The sequence below is a fragment of the Asterias rubens genome, chromosome 18 (genome assembly GCF_902459465.1).
Source record: "Asterias rubens chromosome 18, eAstRub1.3, whole genome shotgun sequence".
NCBI lineage: Eukaryota > Metazoa > Echinodermata > Asteroidea > Forcipulatida > Asteriidae > Asterias > Asterias rubens.
Genome location: NC_047079.1, coordinates 11,899,401 through 11,921,352, shown reverse-complemented (window position 1 = coordinate 11,921,352; position 21,952 = coordinate 11,899,401). Strand labels below are relative to the sequence as shown.

Sequence of the window (21,952 nt, the reverse complement as noted above, 5' to 3'; positions counted from 1 at the left end):
GCACCGAGTGGTCCTGTTATCTTCTCAACGGAATTGCGCTCAGACGTCACGGCACCAACAACGGTGTGCATCGGTTGCGAAGTCAACGGATATTATGCGCTGATGAGATATTTTGTTAGAGAACTTTAAAACCATCACAGACTTCACTGTGTTCAGATGTTAACTAAGCTTCGTGAAAGTTGTGAATGCAATCTTCAGAGATGATCATCACAGGATTTGAGTGAATTGTATATTGACAAACGAGAACAATGACGACTATAAATGTCTTTGAGGCTGTGCCTTTTTCTACCGCATCGACGGAGAATGTGACTGATCTCTACCCCACACTGGTGACAAACACTGTCACAGAACCCCATATACAACCAATCTCGCAAACAGAGCAAGTCTTCGAAGCTTTGATACTATGTATGATCAATCTTATCGCCTTCGTGGGGAATGTTCTTCTTTGGTGTGTGGTTGTCAGGAATAAAGCATTGAGAACGACTTCAAATGCATTAGTTTTGTGTCTGAGCAGTGCGGATATTCTCGTGTCTGTGGTAAACATGCCGATGACAATTATCGCCATAATCAAAGGTGATAAATTCTTCACTGATAGTATATGTGTTTTTCTTGGATTTGCCAACATGACTTTTTTCATTGGATCTGTCATGTCACTTGCAGCCATAAGTCTTAATCGATATGTACTTATCGTGCATCCTAACAAATTCAAGACGATTTACACAGTTCGAAACACCGTAAAAGTCATTATACGTAAGTATTATAACCTCACAATCTTTATTTATATATTATCATTATAGATTCACGAGCTTTTTCTTTTAAAATCATTAAATATTTCGAGTTCGTACTTTCGAGTGAAAACGCGTTTACGCAAACCAAGAGTGTCAAAACACCATCATCAAAAGTCATCAAAATTTATACTCAATTGTTAACGAAATAGATTGTCGATGTGGTTTTTTTTTTCTTTGAGACATACTATCATAATGTTTATGACTCCAATTTTCGGGGAAAATTAGCTTGTTTATAAAGTACTCTGAAACTGCTAAATACCGGGGTTTTCTTCTTTTAGAAATGTACGGTCCTATTTCAGGAAATATCACATGCAATTAAACAAATCGTTTATCAATGTATTCTGAATATAATGCAACAATGTATCTGCTAACTAAATGTAGGGTTTTTTCTTCCCGGAAACATATACGGTCCTATTTGCATGAAACAAAACTCGTGTTTTTTTTTTTACAAGTATAGATCTTCCAATGAATCCTATACTGTTATGTTAAAGCCATTGGACCCTTTCGGTAAACAGTGTTGTCCAAGGCCCACACTTTGTGTACCACAACTTCTATATCAAATAACAAACCTGTGAAAATTTAGGCTCAATCGGTCATCGGAGTCGGGTGAAAACAACGGAAAAACCCACCCTTGTGTCCGCGCGTTTCGCCGTGTCATGACATGTGTTTCAAATAATTAATCCGTAATTCTCGTTAACGAGAATTTATATTGTTTTGCTGTTTTCTCAAAAAGTAAAGCATTTCATGGAATAATATTTCAAGAGAAGTACAACAGACAGTACAACGGAAGAATGTGTAATAACCAATTAACTAAAAGGAAAACTGGCTGTGTAAATAATTTACCCAGTCGGTTACCTTGTGGTTATAGCTTGATATTTGAAACGAAAAGACCCACGTCCCTCCCCTTTAAGATGGCCTTCGCTTCCTAGCAGGTTGTACCGTAAACTTGGGTGTGCTTCAATGTTATTGACTGCATATAAGACCCCTGATCAATGATATTGACTGATAGGGAGACCACCATTGGAAGCAAGCTAGCTCATTTGTTAAAGCTGGCACGTAATTCCAAACCCAAGTTTTCTTTATTCAACCACACGTTAAATGACAATATAAAAACAATGTTGCTGAATTTTTCCCTTGTAAATTGCGGTATGGGTTATTATCAAAGATGCCTTTAAAGGCACATGGGGTCTGTTTCACAAAGAGATAGGACATAGTCCTAACATAGGACTAGTCCTAGGATGTATTAAAACGTTAGTATTAAATGGTTAGTCCCACGTTAGGACTATTAACCCGTCCTTACTCGAGATAAGACTACTCTTAACTCTTTGTGAAATCCACCCCTGGACACCTTTGGTAAGTGTCAAAGTCCAATCTTCTCACTTGGTGTATCTCAACTGCAAACAATAACAAACCTGTGAAAATTTGAACTCAACTGGTCGTCGAAGTTGCGGGAGAATAATGGAAGAAGAAACACCCTTGTCGCACAAGTTGTGTGCTTTCAGATGACTTAAATTCGAGACCTCAGCTGAGGCCTCGAATTCAAGTAAAATATTTAAGTGAGAAATTACAGGTTTTTCAAAAACTACGTTACTTAAATGGGATCCGTTTCTCACAATGTTTTATAATATCGACAGCTCTCCATTTCTCATAAGGTTTTATGCTAATTTATTTTCAGTAATTATTACCAATAGTGTCCAGTGCCTTTAATGATTTTTTTAAAGGTTATGGCAATTGACAATTATCCAGCAATGCCTATGTTCTTGATTTTTAATTAAACACAATGAACAAATTAATGCTTTGCAGATCAGAATCAGTATACCAGCCAAAATACCACGAAATGGATATCGTTTATGACTGGTTACCTGCTACATTTTCTCAGTACCCGGATTTATGGCTAATTGGTTGCATTACCTTGAGCCCCGGCTAACAATATAAATTCCGCTTAACCTCCACTTTGGCAATGTTTTTAATTGACTAATAACGTTTACAGAAAGGTAATTGTTGCCAAGCACGACTATAGTTGTATTAGTTGGAGGTCAACAATGTAAACACAGATCAAAAGGTCTATAAAGGCACTGGACACGTTTGGTTATTTTCAAAGACCAGTATTCTCACTTGGTGTATCTCAACATAATTTATGCATACAATAACAAACCTGTGAACATTGGGCCCATCATCAATTGGTTATCGAAGTTGCAAGAGAATAATGAAAGAAAAAAAACACCATTGCTGCACAATGTTGTGCTCTCAGATGGCAAATGAAAGGTTTCGGCTCTTTAATAACAATCAACAGATCTCCACTGCTCGTTACCAAGTAAGTTTATTTAACAATTATTTTGAGTAATTACCAATAGTGTTCAGTGCTGATACAACAATTGGATTCATAACATAATAAATAGATTTGAAATTCCATCAGAGATCCTCTGAAAAGTTGTCCACCCCAACCTTCCCGCCACCACATCCACCTAATAAAAATGAAAAATAATATCCAATGTCTGAGTTCTTGGTTTCTGACTGCGTTTTACATGAGTAGCCCACACATTAGTGAACGGCCTTCTTTGCCAAATGTGATTTGCTTCAACACAAAATGACGAGCTTCAAAAGAATTTTTTTTTAACAGAGCGAGTAAAGATGAAGGATTTCCGGGGATGAATCCCGGTTCTTGATTGAGTTGGGGAATTACATGCGAATTGTGTTTACAGAGAGAAGGCTTGCGCTCATGTCTTTAAAGGAAATTAAATTTGAAGGAACTCTGATTCCTGTGTTTTAGAGGCAAAGGGGTATTTCCGGTCAACAAGCAGAGCTTGGAATCAAATTAAGCATTAAAGGAACATTACAGAATTTGTTTTTGCCAACATCAGTTGCTGGCAATTCACTATTTTACATAAACTGACAATAGGAGTTTCAAATCGATCGGCCATCTGGCTTACGAGAAAATAGTGAAAACCGATATATCGATTTAAAAAAATAATGCTTAAAACGATCACTGAGCGATAACATCCAAACGGGAAATTAGTTTTATTTATTTCTCATCGAAGATGACGTTTCATACAGAAATATTTCAAGGGATGTTTTCTATACTATCATCATCATAAGACCGTGTAAGATCTTAGACGAGTGTGTTTTTGCCAAAATGTTCCTTTAAAGGCAGTGGACACTATTGGTAATTGTCAAAGACTAGTCTTCACAGTTGGTGTATCTCAACATAAGCATAAAATAACACACCTGTGAAAATTAATTTTGAGCTCAATCGGTCGTCGAATTTGTGAGACAATAATGAACGAAAAAAACACCATTGTCACACGAATTTGTGTGCTTTCTGATGCTTGATTTCAAGACCTCAAATTCTAAAACGGAGGTCTCGAAATCAAATTCGTGGAAAATTACTTCTTTCTCGAAAACTACGTCACTTCAGAGGGAGCTGTTTCTCACAATGTTTTATACCATCAACCTCTCCCCATTACTCGATAATCAGGAACGGTTTTATGATGATAATTATTTTGAGTAATTACCAATAGTGTCCACTACCTTTAACAGACTTCCATTTTGATAATTCCCTTCGATGTCATTGCTGAACTGACTTCCCGTCGTCTTCATAATGCTAATCTTGAGATGCTGACACGTCAACCCTGAATTAAAAAGTTCCTTTCAATTCCTGATTAAAGCAGTTCACACTATATAAGTGGAACTCAATACCAGTCTGACCGTACAATAGCGTCATTCCGATTTTAATAAATAGCCTGGAAATGGAGTCTATATTTCCTCCTGCATCCTTTAAAAAATGGGGTCAACCTCGGGTAAAATTAATCAAATCTATAGTCATCTCTTTTTCCAGACATTCGTGAATTCACTCGCTCAAGGGTATATCTTTATTGCGTTATTCTATAAGTGACAGCAGTTCTTGCCTTATTTCAAAGGTTTTCTCGGTCAATTTTGGCAAAAGAGCAGCCAATAATAGCTTATTTGACGACCATTAATACAATAATAAAAGACTTCTAGCTAGAAGTCTTTTATTACTATCTGAAAGCACAACAAATCGTCCAAAAGGGGTGTTTTTTCTTTCATCATTTTCTCGCAACTACGATGACCGATTGAGCCCATTTAATGCTTATGTTGGGATACACCAAATGAGAAGACTGGTCTTTGACAACTACCAAACTTGTACCTTCCCTTTAAAGCCATTGGACCCTTTCGGTTCAGAAAAAAAAAAAAATTCACAGATTTACAAATTACTTACAGGGTTTACAGAAGGTAGTGGTGAAAGACTTCTCTTGAAATATTATTCCATGAAATGCTTTACTTTTTGAGAAAACAGTAAAACAATATCAATTCTCGATAGCGAGAATTACAGATTTATTTTAAACACATGTCTTGACACGGCCAAACGCGTGGATACAAGGGTGGGTTTTCCCGTTATTTTCTCCCGACTCCGACGACCGATTGAGCCTAAATTTTCACAGGTTTGTTATTTGATATAGAAGTTGTGATACACGAAGTGTGGACCTTGGACAATACTGTTTACCGAAAGGGTCCAATGGCTTTAAAGGTAAAGTAAAGATTTTGGTTTTTTAACCGTTCGATTGTTTTAATCAAAATGTAGATTATTGTATACAAAAAACTAATATAGCCTGTGATGTGAACATATCATTCCAAAAGGTGGGCGCGTATTTTAGATATCGTCGAATATCCGGAGTGAATTACAATTTGAAAAGAATTTACTAAAACATACTTTATAATAATAATAATAATAGTAACCCGTTTTTATATAGCGCTTTTCGCACCCTGAGGGCGTCCCGAAGCGCTTTACATTATTACCCCTGGTCACTGGGCCTTAAGTGACCTTAAATCACTCCTTAAACCATCTCAACTCCCTGGTGGGGAGTATGCAGCCTGTGCAACATTAATATGCGCTACTCGGCTAAATCAATCACAAGAACCATCTCTGCCCTCACAGGTACCCATTTACCCCTGGGTGGAGAGAAGCAATTATAGTTAAGTGTCTTGCTGAGGGACACAAGTGTCACGACCGGGATTCGAACCCACACTCTGCTGAACAGAAGCACCAGAGCTTGAGTTCGGTGCTCTTATCCGCTCGGCCACGACACCCTTTTATGCAACCACAAGCTGCTCTACAGGCTTCCCCAACCAAAGGGTTTTTATATGTTCCCATTCATATTAAAGACAGTGGACCCTATTGGTATTTGTCAAATACCAGTCTTCTCACTTGGTGTATCTCAACATATGCATAAAATAACAAACCTGTGAAAATTTGAGCTCAATTGGTCGTCGAAGTTGCGAGATAATAATTAAAGAAAAAACACCCTTGTCACACGAAGTTGTCTGCGTTTAGATGGTTGATTTCGAGACCTCAAGTTCTAAACTTGAGGTCTCGAAATCAAATTCGTGGAAAAATTACTTCTTTCTCGAAAACTCCATTTCAGAGGGAGCCGTTTCTCACAATGTTTTATACTACCAACCTCTCCCCATTACTCGTTACCAAGTAAGGTTTCGTGCTAACAATTATTTTGAGTAATTACCAATTATAGTGTCCACTGCCTTTAAGAGTGATTACCAAATGTATACCTTCCCTTCAAAGACACTGGACACCTTTGGTAATTATTGTCAAAGATCACGCGTGAGGTCTCGAAATCAATTCAAATACCTTACGGAGAGAAATTACTTCTTTCTCAAAAACTACGTTACTTCAGAGGGAGCCATTTCTCACACTGTTTTATACTATCAATAGCTCTCCATTGCTCGTTACGAAGGAATTTATGCTAACAAGTATTTTGAGTAATTACTAATAGTCTCCAGTGCCTTTAAAGGATTCGGATACTTTTTCAAAATGTCCACAGATTTACATTAAACTTACAGGGTTTGAAGATAATGATAGTGGAAAGCTTCCCTTCAAATATTACTAGGGTTGTGTAGTTTTTGAGAAATGAGTAAAAAAACAAGTCACAAAATAGTTTTGGTCTCATGAGACCAAAACTATTTTAGCATGTAAAATCCCTTAACCAGTTATGATATTATACCAAAACCATAGCATAACTGGTTAATACGTTTTTACATGCTAAAACTGAGACGAAAATTATTACTTTTACTAATTTCTCAAAAACTACAGCACCTCAGTAAGTAAAATTTCAAGGGAAGCTTTCTACTATCATAATCTTCAAACTGTGTAAGTTTAATGTAAATCTGTTGACATTGTGTTTTTTTGTTAGGAAAAAGTACATATACCCTTTAACAACAACCAGAGCCCTATGGCATTGAATTGAATGGAAGGAATTGCAAAACATCTGGGATATGTTACGCTTTGGCATTCATACATGACTTTTTTAGCCAATGGTGTTAATAAGAAAAACCTCGCGGGTGAACATTCTTGAATTTCAGGTAAGGTAAATCTGAATAATGCAAACATTCCTGATTTAATGCGTTATGGCAAGATACATGTCTGAACATATTGGGTTCAACAAAGAATACTATTCAACATTAAAGACACTGAATTCTATTGGTAATTGTCAAAGACCAGCCTTCACAGTTGGTGTATCTCAACATATGCATACAATAACAAACCTGTGAAAATTTGAGCTCAATCGGTCATCGAACTTGCGAGATAATAATGAAAGAAAAAAACACCCTTGACACACGCAGTTGAGTGCGTTTAGATGGTTGATTTCGAGACCTTAAGTTTTAAATCTTAAGGTCTCGAAATCAAATTCGTGGGAAATTACTTCTTTCTCGAAAACTATGGCACTTCAGAGGAAGCCGTTTCTCACAATGTTTTATACCATCAACCTCTCCCCATTACTCGTCACCAAGAAAGGTTTTATGCTATTTTGAGTAATTACCAATAGTGTCCACTGCCTTTAACACCCACAGTTTGTTTTTGTTTTTGATCTGTTTTATGCTTTGCTTGCTTATCTTTACGGCAAAGGAGAAGTTGCTTTATAGTTAAACTCATTCCAACTAATCAACAAAACATTATGTTGTTTATCAAGTGCGGTGTTTGTTGCTTTCGAGTCGAGGAAGTATTTGTTGTGAATTCACCACGTAGTGGGAGTATATGAGTGGGAGACTGACGGTACCATACCACTTCCCGCCTTCCAGACTGACTCAAATTACACCCACAACACATGACCGTTTATGGTGGTTATTTTAAACACCTGCCTTAAAGGCACTGGACACGATGGCAATTAAACATAATTGTTTGCATAAAAACTTGCTTGGTAACGAGCAATGGAGAGCTTTTGATAGTATAAAACACTGTGGGAAACGCCTCCCTCTGAAGTAAAATAGTTTTTGAGAAGGGGATAATTTTTCACTCAAATAAAGACTTCAGCTGAAGCCTTATATTATGTCTGAAAGCACAACAAGGGTGTTTTTTTCTTTCATTTTTCTCTTGCAAATTGAATGACCAATTGAGCCCAAATTAGCACAGGTTTGTTTAATGCATTTTATGTTGGGATACACCAGGTGGGAAGACTGGTCTTTTACAGTAACCGAGGGTGTACATTGGTCACTGTTTTTGTTTTGGAAACAAACAACTGCCACCACTCATGCAGTTTCATCGTTTCGGTAAAAAACACGCCACTTTCAATATATTTCACCTTTAACTTAATCAAGGTAATGTTCATTTTAAATTAGACTATTGTGTGGATATGACAAGCTCAAAGTTATCGACCCAAATTTCCATAAATGAGTTATTTTCTGTACCCACTGCATCTATTGCGTTGCGAGGTTGCATGCACGGCATCAAAAAGAAGGAAAATAGATACCAAGGCTATGTGTCAAGTCGTTGCAAGGCACGATTACAACCTAATTTCTTCTTCCACGTGCTGATGGTGCGTGCTAAATCGCTGAGTTTGGGTGAACTGGTGTTTTGCGCGCCCTTTCCTCAAAACGTCGGTTACATAAATTGAGATTGCTTAAATTATAGAGGGTCTGTATACGTTTGGTTATGACTCTCAAAATTAATGTCGATAAAAAGTTACGTAGTAGTAAGAAGTACATGTTCATCAGCTTGGGATCGTATGATGAATATTGCAAAATATAAACTTCGAAGTACTGCGGTTATGGATTTTTTTTTTTTTTTTTTTTTTCACTTTTTATAAAAGAAATGTGAAATTACGCTTCTAATAATATTCTAGGCCTATTTTATTATTGTTCCTGCTTAGACATTAAATTCACTTCAGAGTGTTACTTATACATAAACAGGGAGTGGTTGCAACTAACTTGTCAATACAAAATGGCGGGATGTCTTTTTATGCACCGTAAACCTTTCTGGTGTTCATCAACCCACAGCTCGTGGACGTAATGACAGGCACCAGACTACTTTATAACATTTCTACTTCACCGCAATATAAACATCGAGTTGTTTTTTCCATCGTGCTAATTGGTTTCATGTCTACTGTTTACTGAATATCAGCAAACTCTTTCTTGCAAGAACGTTCTCTATTACACTCAAAATAAACACTCCTTCCAATGTAATTGTTTTTCTGTAGTATTCTGTTAAATATAAACAGTAGCGCAGCTCTCTCGACAGACAATTACTTTAATGTGGAGCAAACACCATTACTTTTGAGGAATGACAGGCTATGTTTCCCTGACCATAAATAATTGACCGACTGAATGTTTAGCCACTCCAATATGGAATCATTTTCCCTTTTTGTTTTGTTTACTCTTTTTATGTAAATGTAAACAATTTGGTGTCATGCAGGAAATGGCTGTCAGACTGGATACGTCAAGACAAGTAACATGAATCCACACGAGAATTAATCAATTATCGCGAGTATTCAATATGGCCTGGGCGCAGATCATAGAGCTATATGCGCAGATCAAAACAATGTTATCTGAGGATAATCAGTTTCAATCATATCAATAAATTTAAGTATAGTCTTATCCTGAAGGTATAAAGGCAATGGATTGTTGTTTGTCGACATGATCCTGATTTATTGGCAAAATCATCAAGACAGTCACAATAAATGTCAAGTGTGAAAGTATCAACTGATTATTGTTTTTACTTTTTGAGAAAACAAAGTTGTCTTATAAAGGTGGGATTATACATTGTTGCTTATCAAGATGGTGCTGATTTATGGGACAACCTATCAAGATAGATACAATAAAAGCCACAGTGTACAAGTTTCAGCCGATAAATTGCCTATTAATTTTGTTGAGACAACAGCACATCGAACTGTCAAAGTTTGTTTATTTTCTGCAACTTCAAAAACATCCAAGTTTTGAGCGAGGGGGGGGGGGGCGTGTATACCGCATCTCTGGCCACATCATTCACATACGTATACGGACAGCACGGGACGAGTTTTGAAGAATTAAAATATGTCGACATACTTTTGTTGATTTCTGATCAACGGGGGTGTTTCAGACAAAAAGAATTGGCGGAATGCTTACCACCAGTTTTATGGGTAACAATGATGGATAACGGAGCTTCCAATCTCTCTCATGAAAAACTGAAAATACCACCATCTGTGCACAATCTTGCAACCCACCCTCTTATCTCTCCAGGACGGCAGCAACACTAACATAGGCTAGAACAAGGCTCTCGTCCTTCGGATGGGTGGTAAAGCCGTTGGTCCCGTGCGTTATGAAATACTTAAAAAGATCCAAGTAACACTATAATCGCTAAGAGGAGGGGTTCGCCCTGGTATTCCTGGCAGTGGCTGCTGAATGCGCCGCAGCAACTTTGTAAACCATCATAAGGTGCTACATAATGTCTCAGAATTCATAACTTCAATAACCCATCTTTCTGGGGGGAAAACATGTGCCTTGAGGTATATTGTTGGTAGATACGTGTGCCATACTTATTATTTTTGATAATGCAAGATGCATAGACTTTCTGGTACAAGTTTCAGGGCTATTACCCGCAAAGTATGGCCCTATGAATGGAGCATAAATCGCCATCACATCCCAATGAATTGATTGAAATCAGACAAATTGACTCACTGTCTCAAGGGAAGACGTTGCTCAAAGTTGAAGATAGTTTCAAATTAAATAAGGATCAAACCTAGTTTCGCGTTTTGAGTGCTTGATTTGTATTAATTGTAAACCAATCATAGAGCAATTATCAAAGACCAGGGATGGTAGATAACATCAGATACTTAAATAAATTGATATCGGCAGTTTACATTCAGAGGAATTGGCTAAGGGATTAGGGAGACATTGATCAGCCGTTTTATTGTGAGGCTTTCAATCCTGGAATTGGGAAAAAAAATAAACAGAAAAAATACTGCTTTTATATATTTTTATACAAATAATATAATTACTAATATCGAAGTCTTGTATCGTCCGTATCTACCACACAAGCTCAAGGCGCTGCGGTTACACAAACTTTCAAAAAGATAGGTAATTGCAGTGATGAATTTTGAGACCCAGTTATACAATTTGTAGCCTTGAGTTCGAGTAGAGTCTAGGGCCTAATGTTATCTGCTTACCGACGAATAATTATTCGATCAACGAGCATTCTGCGCTTGCCTGTGAGCGCCGAATTTCAGCGCAAGAATGCCTATTATAACGTGAAGACGCAAGAGCGGAAGCCTAAATTCTCCGCTAACCCTTGATAAAAGCTTGATGTAAGCACACACAATATGATTCCGTAAGCACCGATTTTCTGCTTACGGCAAGCAGAGCCATGAAATTTGGCCTATTAGTTTGGGCTCCAGCTAAGTCTTTCTCTCCGTCTATAGATATATATATATATATATATATATAATATATCAAATAATAAACCACAAGGGAAACTGACTGGGAACATTTGTTTTAAATGATTTTGGATTGAACAAAGAATATATATATATATATATATATTTTTTTTTTTAGCTAAACAGAGTAAGGACTTTTATAACAATGATGAATTTTCATGGTTTAATTCATTCAAGGAACCAAAACACCATGATGACATGTTCATGGTCTTTCATGCTTACAACAACAACGTCAATTGTTAGTAAAAAATATAGTCTGCAATTCTTGGGCATGCCGAAATTGAAAACAACTCAAGGGGATTGGACTATTGTTTATATGAGAAAAAGTCGTCTTTTAAAGTTCTATTTATACCAAACTCATGAAAGATTAAATCCCAATAGCATTTTAGTATAAACACATTTCAAGATTGATTTTTATAAAAAATTTAGTTTATTGATTTTAACATAAATAAACGTATAAACCGTCCGAATGTCGGGACTTGCCGATGTAAACGGGTGGGGATCTTTTAGAGGGGAATAGGATGGAGAGAAACAATGGGGGGGGGGAAGTATCGTTTAATATTTCTAAGCTGGATACCAGATGAAGCTGAAGTTATCTCAAACGTAATCAATAATTCATATCGAATTAATAACTCATAAGTACCGTTTGCAAAACAGAGTGAAAAGGATTACACGGACAGCGGAATGGTTGTTGGGAAGGACACCGAATTATAAGTTCTTTATGAAGCGTTATTTTCATATCTTGTTGAGTAAATAAAAAATGTAGTATTCTTTAAAGGCAGTGGACACTATTGGTAATTACTCAAAATATTTATTAGCATAAAACCTTTCTTTGTGACAAGTAATGGGGAGAGGTTGATGGTATAAAACATTGTGAGAAACGGCTCCCTCTGAAGTGTCATAGTTTTCGAGAAAGAATACATTTTCCACGAATTTGATTTCGAGACCTCAGGTTTAGAACTTGGTCTCTAAACGCACACAACTTCGTGTGACAAGGGTGTTTATTTTTTCATTTCATTTCATTTTATTTGCCAGCAAACAAGAAAAAACACAAACATGTATTAAAAAATTGCACATCAAAGATTTACAAGAAAAAGCAATACAATGGTCATAAAAAGAGAACAGCAAAAAATATGCAAAAACACTAGCAAATTACTGAGAAACCGATAGTCATTATTAAGCTAATGAAGCTAATGATGGTGAAATAATTTAGCTTACCCCAACAAAACGCTCATTAGTAAACACAAAGGAAACTGTACTTATTCATCATTCATGATAATATTGTCGAAAACTCACGCCTTCGCGTTTAATTAGTATAATCATTGAGTCAGATAAAAGCCTTGAAAAGCTATTGTGTCCATTTTATCCTTATACAAACAAATATTCGCCATAAAAATTACCGTAGCCGTTTAACGAGAGACATTTATTGTTCTCATGCGAACTTGAACTTTTATACAAATATCAAGGTTCAAATTTGCATAAAAATTAAGCTTACTAGGATTCCAGTAATTAACTGCAAGAATCTTGAAGTAAACTCGGGCGGTGCAGGGACTAGAGGGTTAAATTTTCACATGTTTGTTATGTTATGCATATGTTGAGATACACCAACTGTGAAGACTAGTCTTTGACAATTACCAATAGTGTCCACTGCCTTAAACCGAAGTATTTTTGACTATGTAAAATGTTTAAAAAGACTGGGTTTTCATAGTGTAAAATAAAAAGCAAAAATATACCATGGCTTTAACGACACTGTACACTATTGGTAATTGTCAAAGACTAGTCTTCTCACTTGGTGTATCCCAACATGCATCAAATAACAAGCCTGTAAAAATTTGTGGCTCCATTTGTCATTGAAGTTGCAAGAAAATGATGAAAGAAAAAACACCCTTTTTGTACAAAATAGTGTGCTTTCAGATAGGAATAAAAGGCTTCTGGCCAGAAGTCTTTTGTTACTTTAGTGAGAAGTTGCCTCTTTCTCAAAAACTATACAGAGGGAGCGGTTTCTCACAATGTGTTATAACAGCTCTTCATTGTTTGTTACTAAGTAAAGATGCTTATATATATATTGAGTATTTACAAAACGTGTACAGTGCCTTTAAATTGAGCGATCTATACTTGCACTAATTACATTGAATCTGAACTATAAAGCATTTTGGTATCTAATCTAACCTTGAAGGTTCGATCGACCAGCAGCTTAGCTTATTGCTGAGACTTCAACCCCCCCCCCCCCCCCCCACTTAAACCCTCCCCCTTAATCCTCTTGTAAATGCACAAAGATTGCGGCAATATATCTTGGGCATGGAGCCACATATTAACCTGGCCAATACTGGTGGGAGCAAAACAAAAGGTAAACAAACTATTGGAAAATTGACGGGGATTTCTTTTGTTTAAAGACTGGTCCGAAATTTACCAACAAACAGGCAAACAAACGAAACAAACAGACAAATACCCCCATCACGACAAAAAAACATACAAAACAAAACACCACAAACGAACAAACCAACCCTGTTAATCGAAAACCGGTCGTATTATGTTGTCGAAAAAGTGGCTTTAAATATTACTTACTGGATAATAATTTGTTATTTCTAGTTTTTCCGAATTTTTAATTTATACCGCCGTTTTGTAAATATTGTATGATATCTACCCCCTTCCTTTGCAATAAAACTACCGGTAACTTGACATTTAAAACCTCCATAAAATATAAATACATATTATTGTGAAAACCCCCATCGAAACAACATTCGCATACTAATTTTATATTTTATCCGGCGTCCTAGTTGATCCAATTATTTATGAATCAGATTGTATTTATAAATTCAATTTTAGTCGAAAACGTGACCTCGGAAAAAAATAGTTGTTTACGAGGCACAATACTCAGTATACCCTCGATCTCTGCTTCATGCACGGGAGCTAAACTAATTTTGTCTTTACAGACTGTATTGCCGTTGGAATATCGTTCACAATCAGTGATTTGGATTGGGCTTTTTATACAGAAGTTACCCGACAATTTGTCCTCTGTACAATTTAGAATCTCTCAGACCTGGAATTACACGGCGACCATTTAATTGTTGTTCTTTGTGTATAAAATTGCTTAACTACATTAACATTGATCACAGAAACCCAAAATTTATTTGATTTATGATTTTTTTTATCTCGATTGTTTTGTCTGCATGGCATTACATAGCCTAGTTTTGTTTTTACTTAATAATAATAATATATATTTGGTATTGCCTTTACAGCAGCATGTACATTGACTTAATTCATTCTCGAATATTTGCTCGTATTTTATTACCCTAATCTGTAATTTTCAACAAAACAAATTGTGTGGTACGGGCGCCTTGAAACATAATTTTATATTCAAGTTTAAATAAATAAATAAACAAATGGATGGCGTTCCTTCCAAACACCTGCCCATGAGGATGTGGTTTAGGAACTCACTCCATGGTTGTAATTGGTTACTCTATGAGGCTTCAATGCCAAATTATTTCATCTTTGCGTTACAATCCCATTAACTCATTAACTCAATTAACTGAACTAATTAAGACAGTGTCACTTTAATTTACTTTAAAACTATACAGAGTGCACAATAGCATTTTGTCCACTCATTTTCAAGGACTTTCCGCACTGTTTAATTGTCAAAAGGATTCCAAATTATACGTTTGTGTGTTTGTGTTGTGTTTGTGTGTTTTTAGCGACATCCCTATAATAAAATACCCCTATATGTATAAACCGGAAACGCTATAGGGACAATGCTTACCAAAACAGGGTTACCAGCGAAGATACCTCGTCACCATGCACACTTTGTGACTGGTTCCCGCTAAATTATACTATAAGCAGAACATTTTAAAGCAATATTTCCTGCTTATAGGCAGCTCTATATAGGAAATTGGACAAGCCCTGGACAAGGATTTGCCTCCTTTTTGGCCTCAATAAGGGTGCTTTTTGGCCTGTGAGGACACTAAGTGTGACGTCATACTGCAAGGGGTGTATAGGGTTTGAAGGCAAAACAATGACATCCTCACTCTATCAAAACCCATTACCTTTGAACAAAAAAATGTTAAAGTACTCGGTTTCAATAGATAGACAGTACAGCCGCCCCCACTATATCCCCCAATACGTAAATTGTTAATTGACTATAAACATGATAAAAATCACAACCTTTCGACTGACGATTGATCGCAGAGGGTTGTTATCAGCAGCAAGAAAACTCAGGACAAACATCTTCAAGCAAGCCCTCTAAATGCAATGACCTATTTTTAATCAGATAAGTATCGATGATGCTCCCAGAGGGGGATCTCGCGTTCCGTCCATATTCCTGGTGGATGGAGAATTATTCTAAATTTAATGACTTGGTAAAACCACCTGCCACTCTCTGCGTATTGAGAGACAAATTATGATGAGTAATTCAAACATGAGTGACAGTTGACCAAAACGCGCTGTCGAGGGGCATTCAAAATATATTGAGGCCTCTACCGAAAGCTTTTTTTAATATTTTCTGGGGAAATACGAAAACAGAAAATGTTCTTGATGACAATCCATTAAACAACAATCCATTTGAAAATTACATCCCAACAAATTTCAGTTATAGACAATTATATCTCTAAAGTGCTGTTTTCAGTTGAAAAACGGCAGCTGCACTCGCAAACTAAGCCGAGCCATCGTGACGTACCGGATTATCCAAAGATAACCAAGCCACTTTGGATTATTAACATGTGATATGATCGCAAAGACCAACTTGAGAGCAGACTATACGTTCTTGATAACAATCCATTTGAATAATGGCAATCCAGTAGAAACGTATACCCAACAATTTCCAATTATTATGTAAAACGGCAGCTGTGCACTCGCATCTAAGCCGAGCCGTCGTGACGTAACATATAACCAAGTCACTTGGATTATTAACAGGTGATGATCGCAAAGAACGACTTGAGAAAAGACTAATAATATTACAATTCTGAACAAGTTGAATGTCCTGCATAGTCTAGAGTTTTAAAAACAATTGCTTTATTTAAGGGTAGAGACACAGGCAGATGAAATAAATCCCGATGAGACTTATACTGTCAGTCAACATAAAACCACAGGATTTGTTTTCATCAATTTAAAATGAAACTTTAACAACTCCAAGTGCAAATGGACATCAGAGTTGCATGCATTGCAAGTGGATTGTAGCCTACATCAGTGTGTAGCCAGGTACCTGAGGGAATCTACAATGATTCTTGTTGAGTTGAGATGGTTTATAGCACTACTGAAATAATGGACCATTTTAATGATTAAGATGGGTACTCCTGGGTACTGTACTTGGCAGCAGGGACTGGGTTTATATGGTTTTTATAGCACTACTGAAATAATGGACCAGTGTCCGGGGTAGTGGTCACTCGCCGTGAGCGTCAAAGTAGGAGACTCTGAAACGCTAGGTGGCAGCAGACTAACCGGTAAATTTTAATTCTAAGAAGAATGGATTTGAGTTGCGTGGCCATAATATCCCAAAAGGTTCCCCATTGGCAGATATTATATACGATCATATTTCCGTTATGATACAATACATATCTGTTTTTACTCAGTTTATCCACTCAGAAATTATCCCGAAAAAAAATTTCCTGCAGGAGAGGGTTTCTTCAACTATAAAATACAAAACCAGTCATCCCTTCTTCAGACATGCACCTTCAAAACATATAACACTCACACACTCACTTGTATTTCTCGGAAAGTCAACAAAGTCCTTCAAAAACTTTCTCAACACTGACCTTTGCATAACGAGTTGGCATTTTGTAACGTGTAAGAGTTTGAGTCTCCATTGTCAAGTCACTTGCATAATATATTATTTAAACTAAACTTGTTTATAAGACTAATCAAACTTTATTGTTGTTATGTCTATTGCAGTTGTGTGGTTACTGTCAATGGCTTTGGCAAGTCCTCCTCTCATAGGCTGGGCGAAGTACGACTTTCTCTCCGGTCAGTCTTTCTGCTTCTGCGATTGGAAGGAAAGCATCAGCTACACGTTCTTTATGGTGATCGTCTGCTTCGGCGGTCCATGCTCCGTCATGTCATTCTGCTACTATAAGATTTTACGCGAAGTACGCAGAAGTAGAAAACGTATAGCAGCCGCTAACAACGCGTCCGGCATTAACAGTGAAAATAGTTCAATTAGTACTATAAGTAATAATAACTCGACTTTAAGGCGGGGAAATGGACACGTAAACGGTGCGTTTATCAGAGGAGAGTCTTTGGAAACAGAGAAGAAAAGCAGATTTTCGTCAATACATGAAGCACTTACGAGACAACTATCAAAAAGACTTGCACGTGTCGAGCCAATTGATCCACCCACGACCAACCCATCAGAGACAGTGAAACAAGGGGTGTCTGGGGCTGGTAACTCATCACCGACTGGTAGCCTGGCTAGCAAGCAAGGCGTGTCTGGTTCCCCGACGCTAAATGGCTCACCAAAACGTGATAGTAAATATCAACAGGCAGTTGGTACCAACAAGGCACCAAGGATACGCATTCAAGAGGCTTGTCTTCGTCGTACCATCTCGTCCGACTCCCGAGGAGGGAGTATCAAGTCATTAATCGGCGGGGAGAAGCAACAGAATGAAAACCCATCTGGGAAATCCTCGCCCAAACGCGGACCTACAGTTCGTAAGCTTTCAAGCTCAATGCTTGCTGTACCTGGGCTGAAATCAGCACTAGGATCCCGCAAGAGGCGTGCCAAGACCGCCAGCGAAAGGCGACGCAAGCAAGAAGAACTCAAACTCACCAAATCATTTTTAGTGGTGATTCTTGTTTTCATTAGCTGTTGGTTTCCATTCTGCATAACAATGTTTTGGAGTGTGTTTTCACCACACCCTGTCATGAGGGCAGTAGACATGACATCCTTACTCCTAGGTTTCTTCAACAGTTGTTGTAACCCTGTCATCTATGGCGTGATGAACACAAGATTCCGCGCCGGATACAAACAGATTTTCTTCACCATCTTCTCGTGTTGTCGATGTGGAAAGCCTGATGACAAGACGAGGCCGCAGAGAAGTCTGGGTTCTATCACTGGAACAATTGGAGCAGGGTACCAGGATGATGCTAGTTTCACCGCATAGCCCTTTTATTTTGTTAAAAGAATGTGTGCAGGGAATTAGACTGGTGCCTAACACAATCAAACATAGCCCAAGTCTACAACAGCGTCTCAATCAAGCGTCTCTGGCTTACTACGGCTACATTGGGTGCAGTCACAATGCCGAAAGACTTGATCGATCTAGTCTTAGCCTCTACCGAAGCCGTTAATGCAGACATGGCCTGAGAATATTAACGGTAAAAAAAGGTCTTCCAAACAATATTGTGTAGAGTTTCACCTCAAACCAAACTCTTAATAATTAAGTTTCCAAAAGTGCCAAGGTTTAAAAACTCCATCAATCAATGTTCATTATAGCGTTACTTTCAAGTAAAGAAGAACAAATTAGACTCCGTTCTCATCAGTCGCTAAATTTCTACGAGACACAGAGAAGGAAACGGCCAACCATTTTGTCGTCACATTCTAAATAAGATGACCAGGTTGTTATGATTATTTTACACAATTCTTAAAGTGTTTCAAGGGGCATGCACAACATTGGTAAGAATGTACCAATTTAAATGTTTACAGACTCAGAAACATTTCTGCCAAAAGTGCCACAAAATAATTATCACGAAATGGGAGTAAAACGATTAATTTGATCCCACGCACTCAAGGTTTATTTTTATGGGTCACAAAAACTGCCGGCGCTGGTCGTTGGCAATTATTAACAATGTGCATTAAAAAACTCTATGTTGTTTTTTTTTATTATATAATTAATTACTAATTCGAACCATTGACTTAAAAAATATGTAACGAAACACATTCATATTCGGATATACTCGGATAAACAAGCATCAACGCCAAAGATAAATATAGCAAAAGAGTGTCCTATAGGAGACTTTGGAACGCTAGGTGGCAGCAGAATTATCATGTAAATTTCAATTGTTTACGTAGTTCTGAGCATGCGCACATTACGAGAACAATGGTTAGTCTGCTGCCATAGTGTCCCGAATGTGATATAAAGTATACTCTAATTTTTTTAAGCCAAAGGAACAACTTGTATAAAGTCTGAATGATCCATTGAAAACACGTCTTGATCATGCATGAAGGAGCTTGTAAACAAGCTAGATATTTGCCTGTCACAAACTATTTATCAAAAGCCAAATCTGGCAAATATTTCCGATCAGTAAAACGCTGTTTGTTTTCTTGTAGGAGTGTGTACTCTTAGATCAAATAGCAGCTATGGAATTACGTACAACCTGATATGTAAATCGCGATGGTTTCAATAACTGGTCGCTAGACACTGCATGTATTATGTTACAGTCTCAAATCAGACTGAGTGCTTGGTTGCATGTTGTTGCCACTTGACTTGACTAGATTGATCTAAACATTCAGAGTGCATGGGTTGCAATGTTAAAGTACGAACATCGAGTCTGTTTGTGAGCGTGTTTGACAACTTACAACTAGATCGCCCTTCATTCCATTACGTGTGCAAAACCAATGGAGAAGTCCATTATCATAAATACAAAGTCTAAATAAGGGAACACCGAAGAGAAATCCCAGGATTTATATGATTATCCGATATGCACAATTTTCCCTGACTTATTTTATAATTAAGCTGAGTATATGCTCTTGTTCGATTCTTTTCAAATTGTGTAAAATGGTATGGGGTTTTGTGACGTCACAGCCGTGAGTTTTTTCAACCCGCTCGTTGGTAAAACTATACTGGCGGTCTTTCTTGCAAACAATACAACCATTTACCAATACAATGCTTTCACATTACCCATATTGGGCCTATAAAATAAAGGAATCAATAGTATACTGCCAGAAATTAATAAAAACATACACCGCACACTTTTGTCCCGCCTCGCATGTTGCCACATACATGAAAAACGCCACTAGCTTTAAAACCGGTCTGGTCAATGGTGCGAGAATGTCCCTAAGCTTAGTTTGCAGTTTGCAGTCATTGTCCCAAATTGGTAATTGTGTTACGGGCCTACTCAAAATTAAATTATTTTTTCTCAAAGGTGTGTTTTTTAACCTTTCGTTTCATCTGGTCTTTTTTTTATTGAGTAAGCTGTCCCTTTCAACCCTTAGCCCCGGTAGCTCAAGCTATTGGATTTAAGTAACAAGCAAACACTATAATTTAATTGTTTATTTACTACTTATTATTGTTTAATCCTCGCTCTGCACACATGCTTCTGAATAATTATAGAATCTTTGTCCATACTGTCTTGTATGCTTCATAAACCAAACAGGGTTTTAGAACACGAATAAAATCCACCTGGTATACACAAAACGCCATCGATTACCATGACAGTTTCTTTTATACATGCGGATGTGCTACCGGTGCTATACCTTTAAAGGCAGTGGACACTATTGGTAATTACTCAAAATAATTATTAGCATAAAACCTTTCTTGGTGACAAGTAATGGGGAGAGGTTGATGGTATAAAACATTGTGAGAAACGGCTCCCTCTGAAGTGCCATAGTTTTCGAGAAAGAAGTAATTTTCCACGAATTTGATTTCGGGACCTCAGATTTAGAACTTGAGGTCTCAAAATCAACCATCTAAACGCACACACCTTCGTGTGACAAGTGTGTTTTTTCTTTCAATAATATCTCGCAAGTTCGAGGACCGTTTGAGCTCAAATTTTCACAGGTTTGTTATTTTATGCTTATGTTGGCGGCTAGTCTTTGACAATTACCAACAGTGTCCACTGCCTTTGGACACTATTGGTAATTGTCAAAGACTAGCCTTCATAGTTGGTGTATATCAACATAAAAATAAAAACAACTGTGAAAATTTGATTTTGTGTGTGATTGTGAATAACTTTAATAACTGTAATATTGAAACAATACGAAACAAAAATGCATTTGCATGCCGCAATTTCATGAAGAAGACAAATACGAAAGAAAAAAAACGTCGGTCGCATCTCAACATGCTACCGTAGTTGAACCACCTTTTATACAGCAATATGCTGTCAAAACTATTATTTATTTTTTTGTAATTTAATAAATCACTTCAAACTAAACCTTGTGTGTGCTCGATTGTAACTATTTTCATTGTAAAATCGCAATTGCATTATCGATTTTCTAGTTTATTTAACGAGCCAATTGTTAAAAATATAGGTCATTCAAACTTAATTGATCATTGCCATGGCAACCAGCCACCGCGGTTCTGTAATTAGCAATAAAGGGTGATATTTTCAAAAAGAAAAGTGAAAATACAACTGGCGGTCGCAAACTAAAGGTTTGATTTTATTCAAAACACTTACAGATTGCTCCAAGAGAACTTCAAAAAAACTTAAATTGGTTCGTAATAAGTAAACATTGGTGACAAATTGGGTTGGAACTAATGTATTGATTTATAGACCCATTGTAGTATGATGTCACAAGCTCAAAAGGGC

The 21,952-nt window shown here is 37.1% G+C and overlaps 1 protein-coding gene across 1 annotated transcript; it reads left to right on the top strand.

The window, feature by feature from the left end:
* Window positions 1–85: 85 nt before the first annotated feature.
* LOC117302144 (alpha-2A adrenergic receptor-like) lies at window positions 86–20,943 on the top strand. The gene is made up of 2 exons (XM_033785945.1): window positions 86–750; window positions 17,384–20,943. Exons 1-2 carry the CDS (start codon window positions 249–251, stop codon window positions 18,589–18,591), a joined length of 1,710 nt encoding a protein of 569 aa, XP_033641836.1. The 5' UTR covers window positions 86–248; the 3' UTR covers window positions 18,592–20,943.
* The last annotated feature ends 1,009 nt before the right edge of the window (window positions 20,944–21,952 follow it).

Coding starts and splice junctions, on each gene's coding strand:
- LOC117302144 (XM_033785945.1), top strand. CDS start 249: ATGACGACTATAAATGTCTTTGAGGCTGTGCCTTTTTCTACCGCATCG. Junction 751..17,383: donor CACCGTAAAAGTCATTATAC/GTAAGTATTATA, acceptor TGTCTATTGCAG/TTGTGTGGTTACTGTCAATG.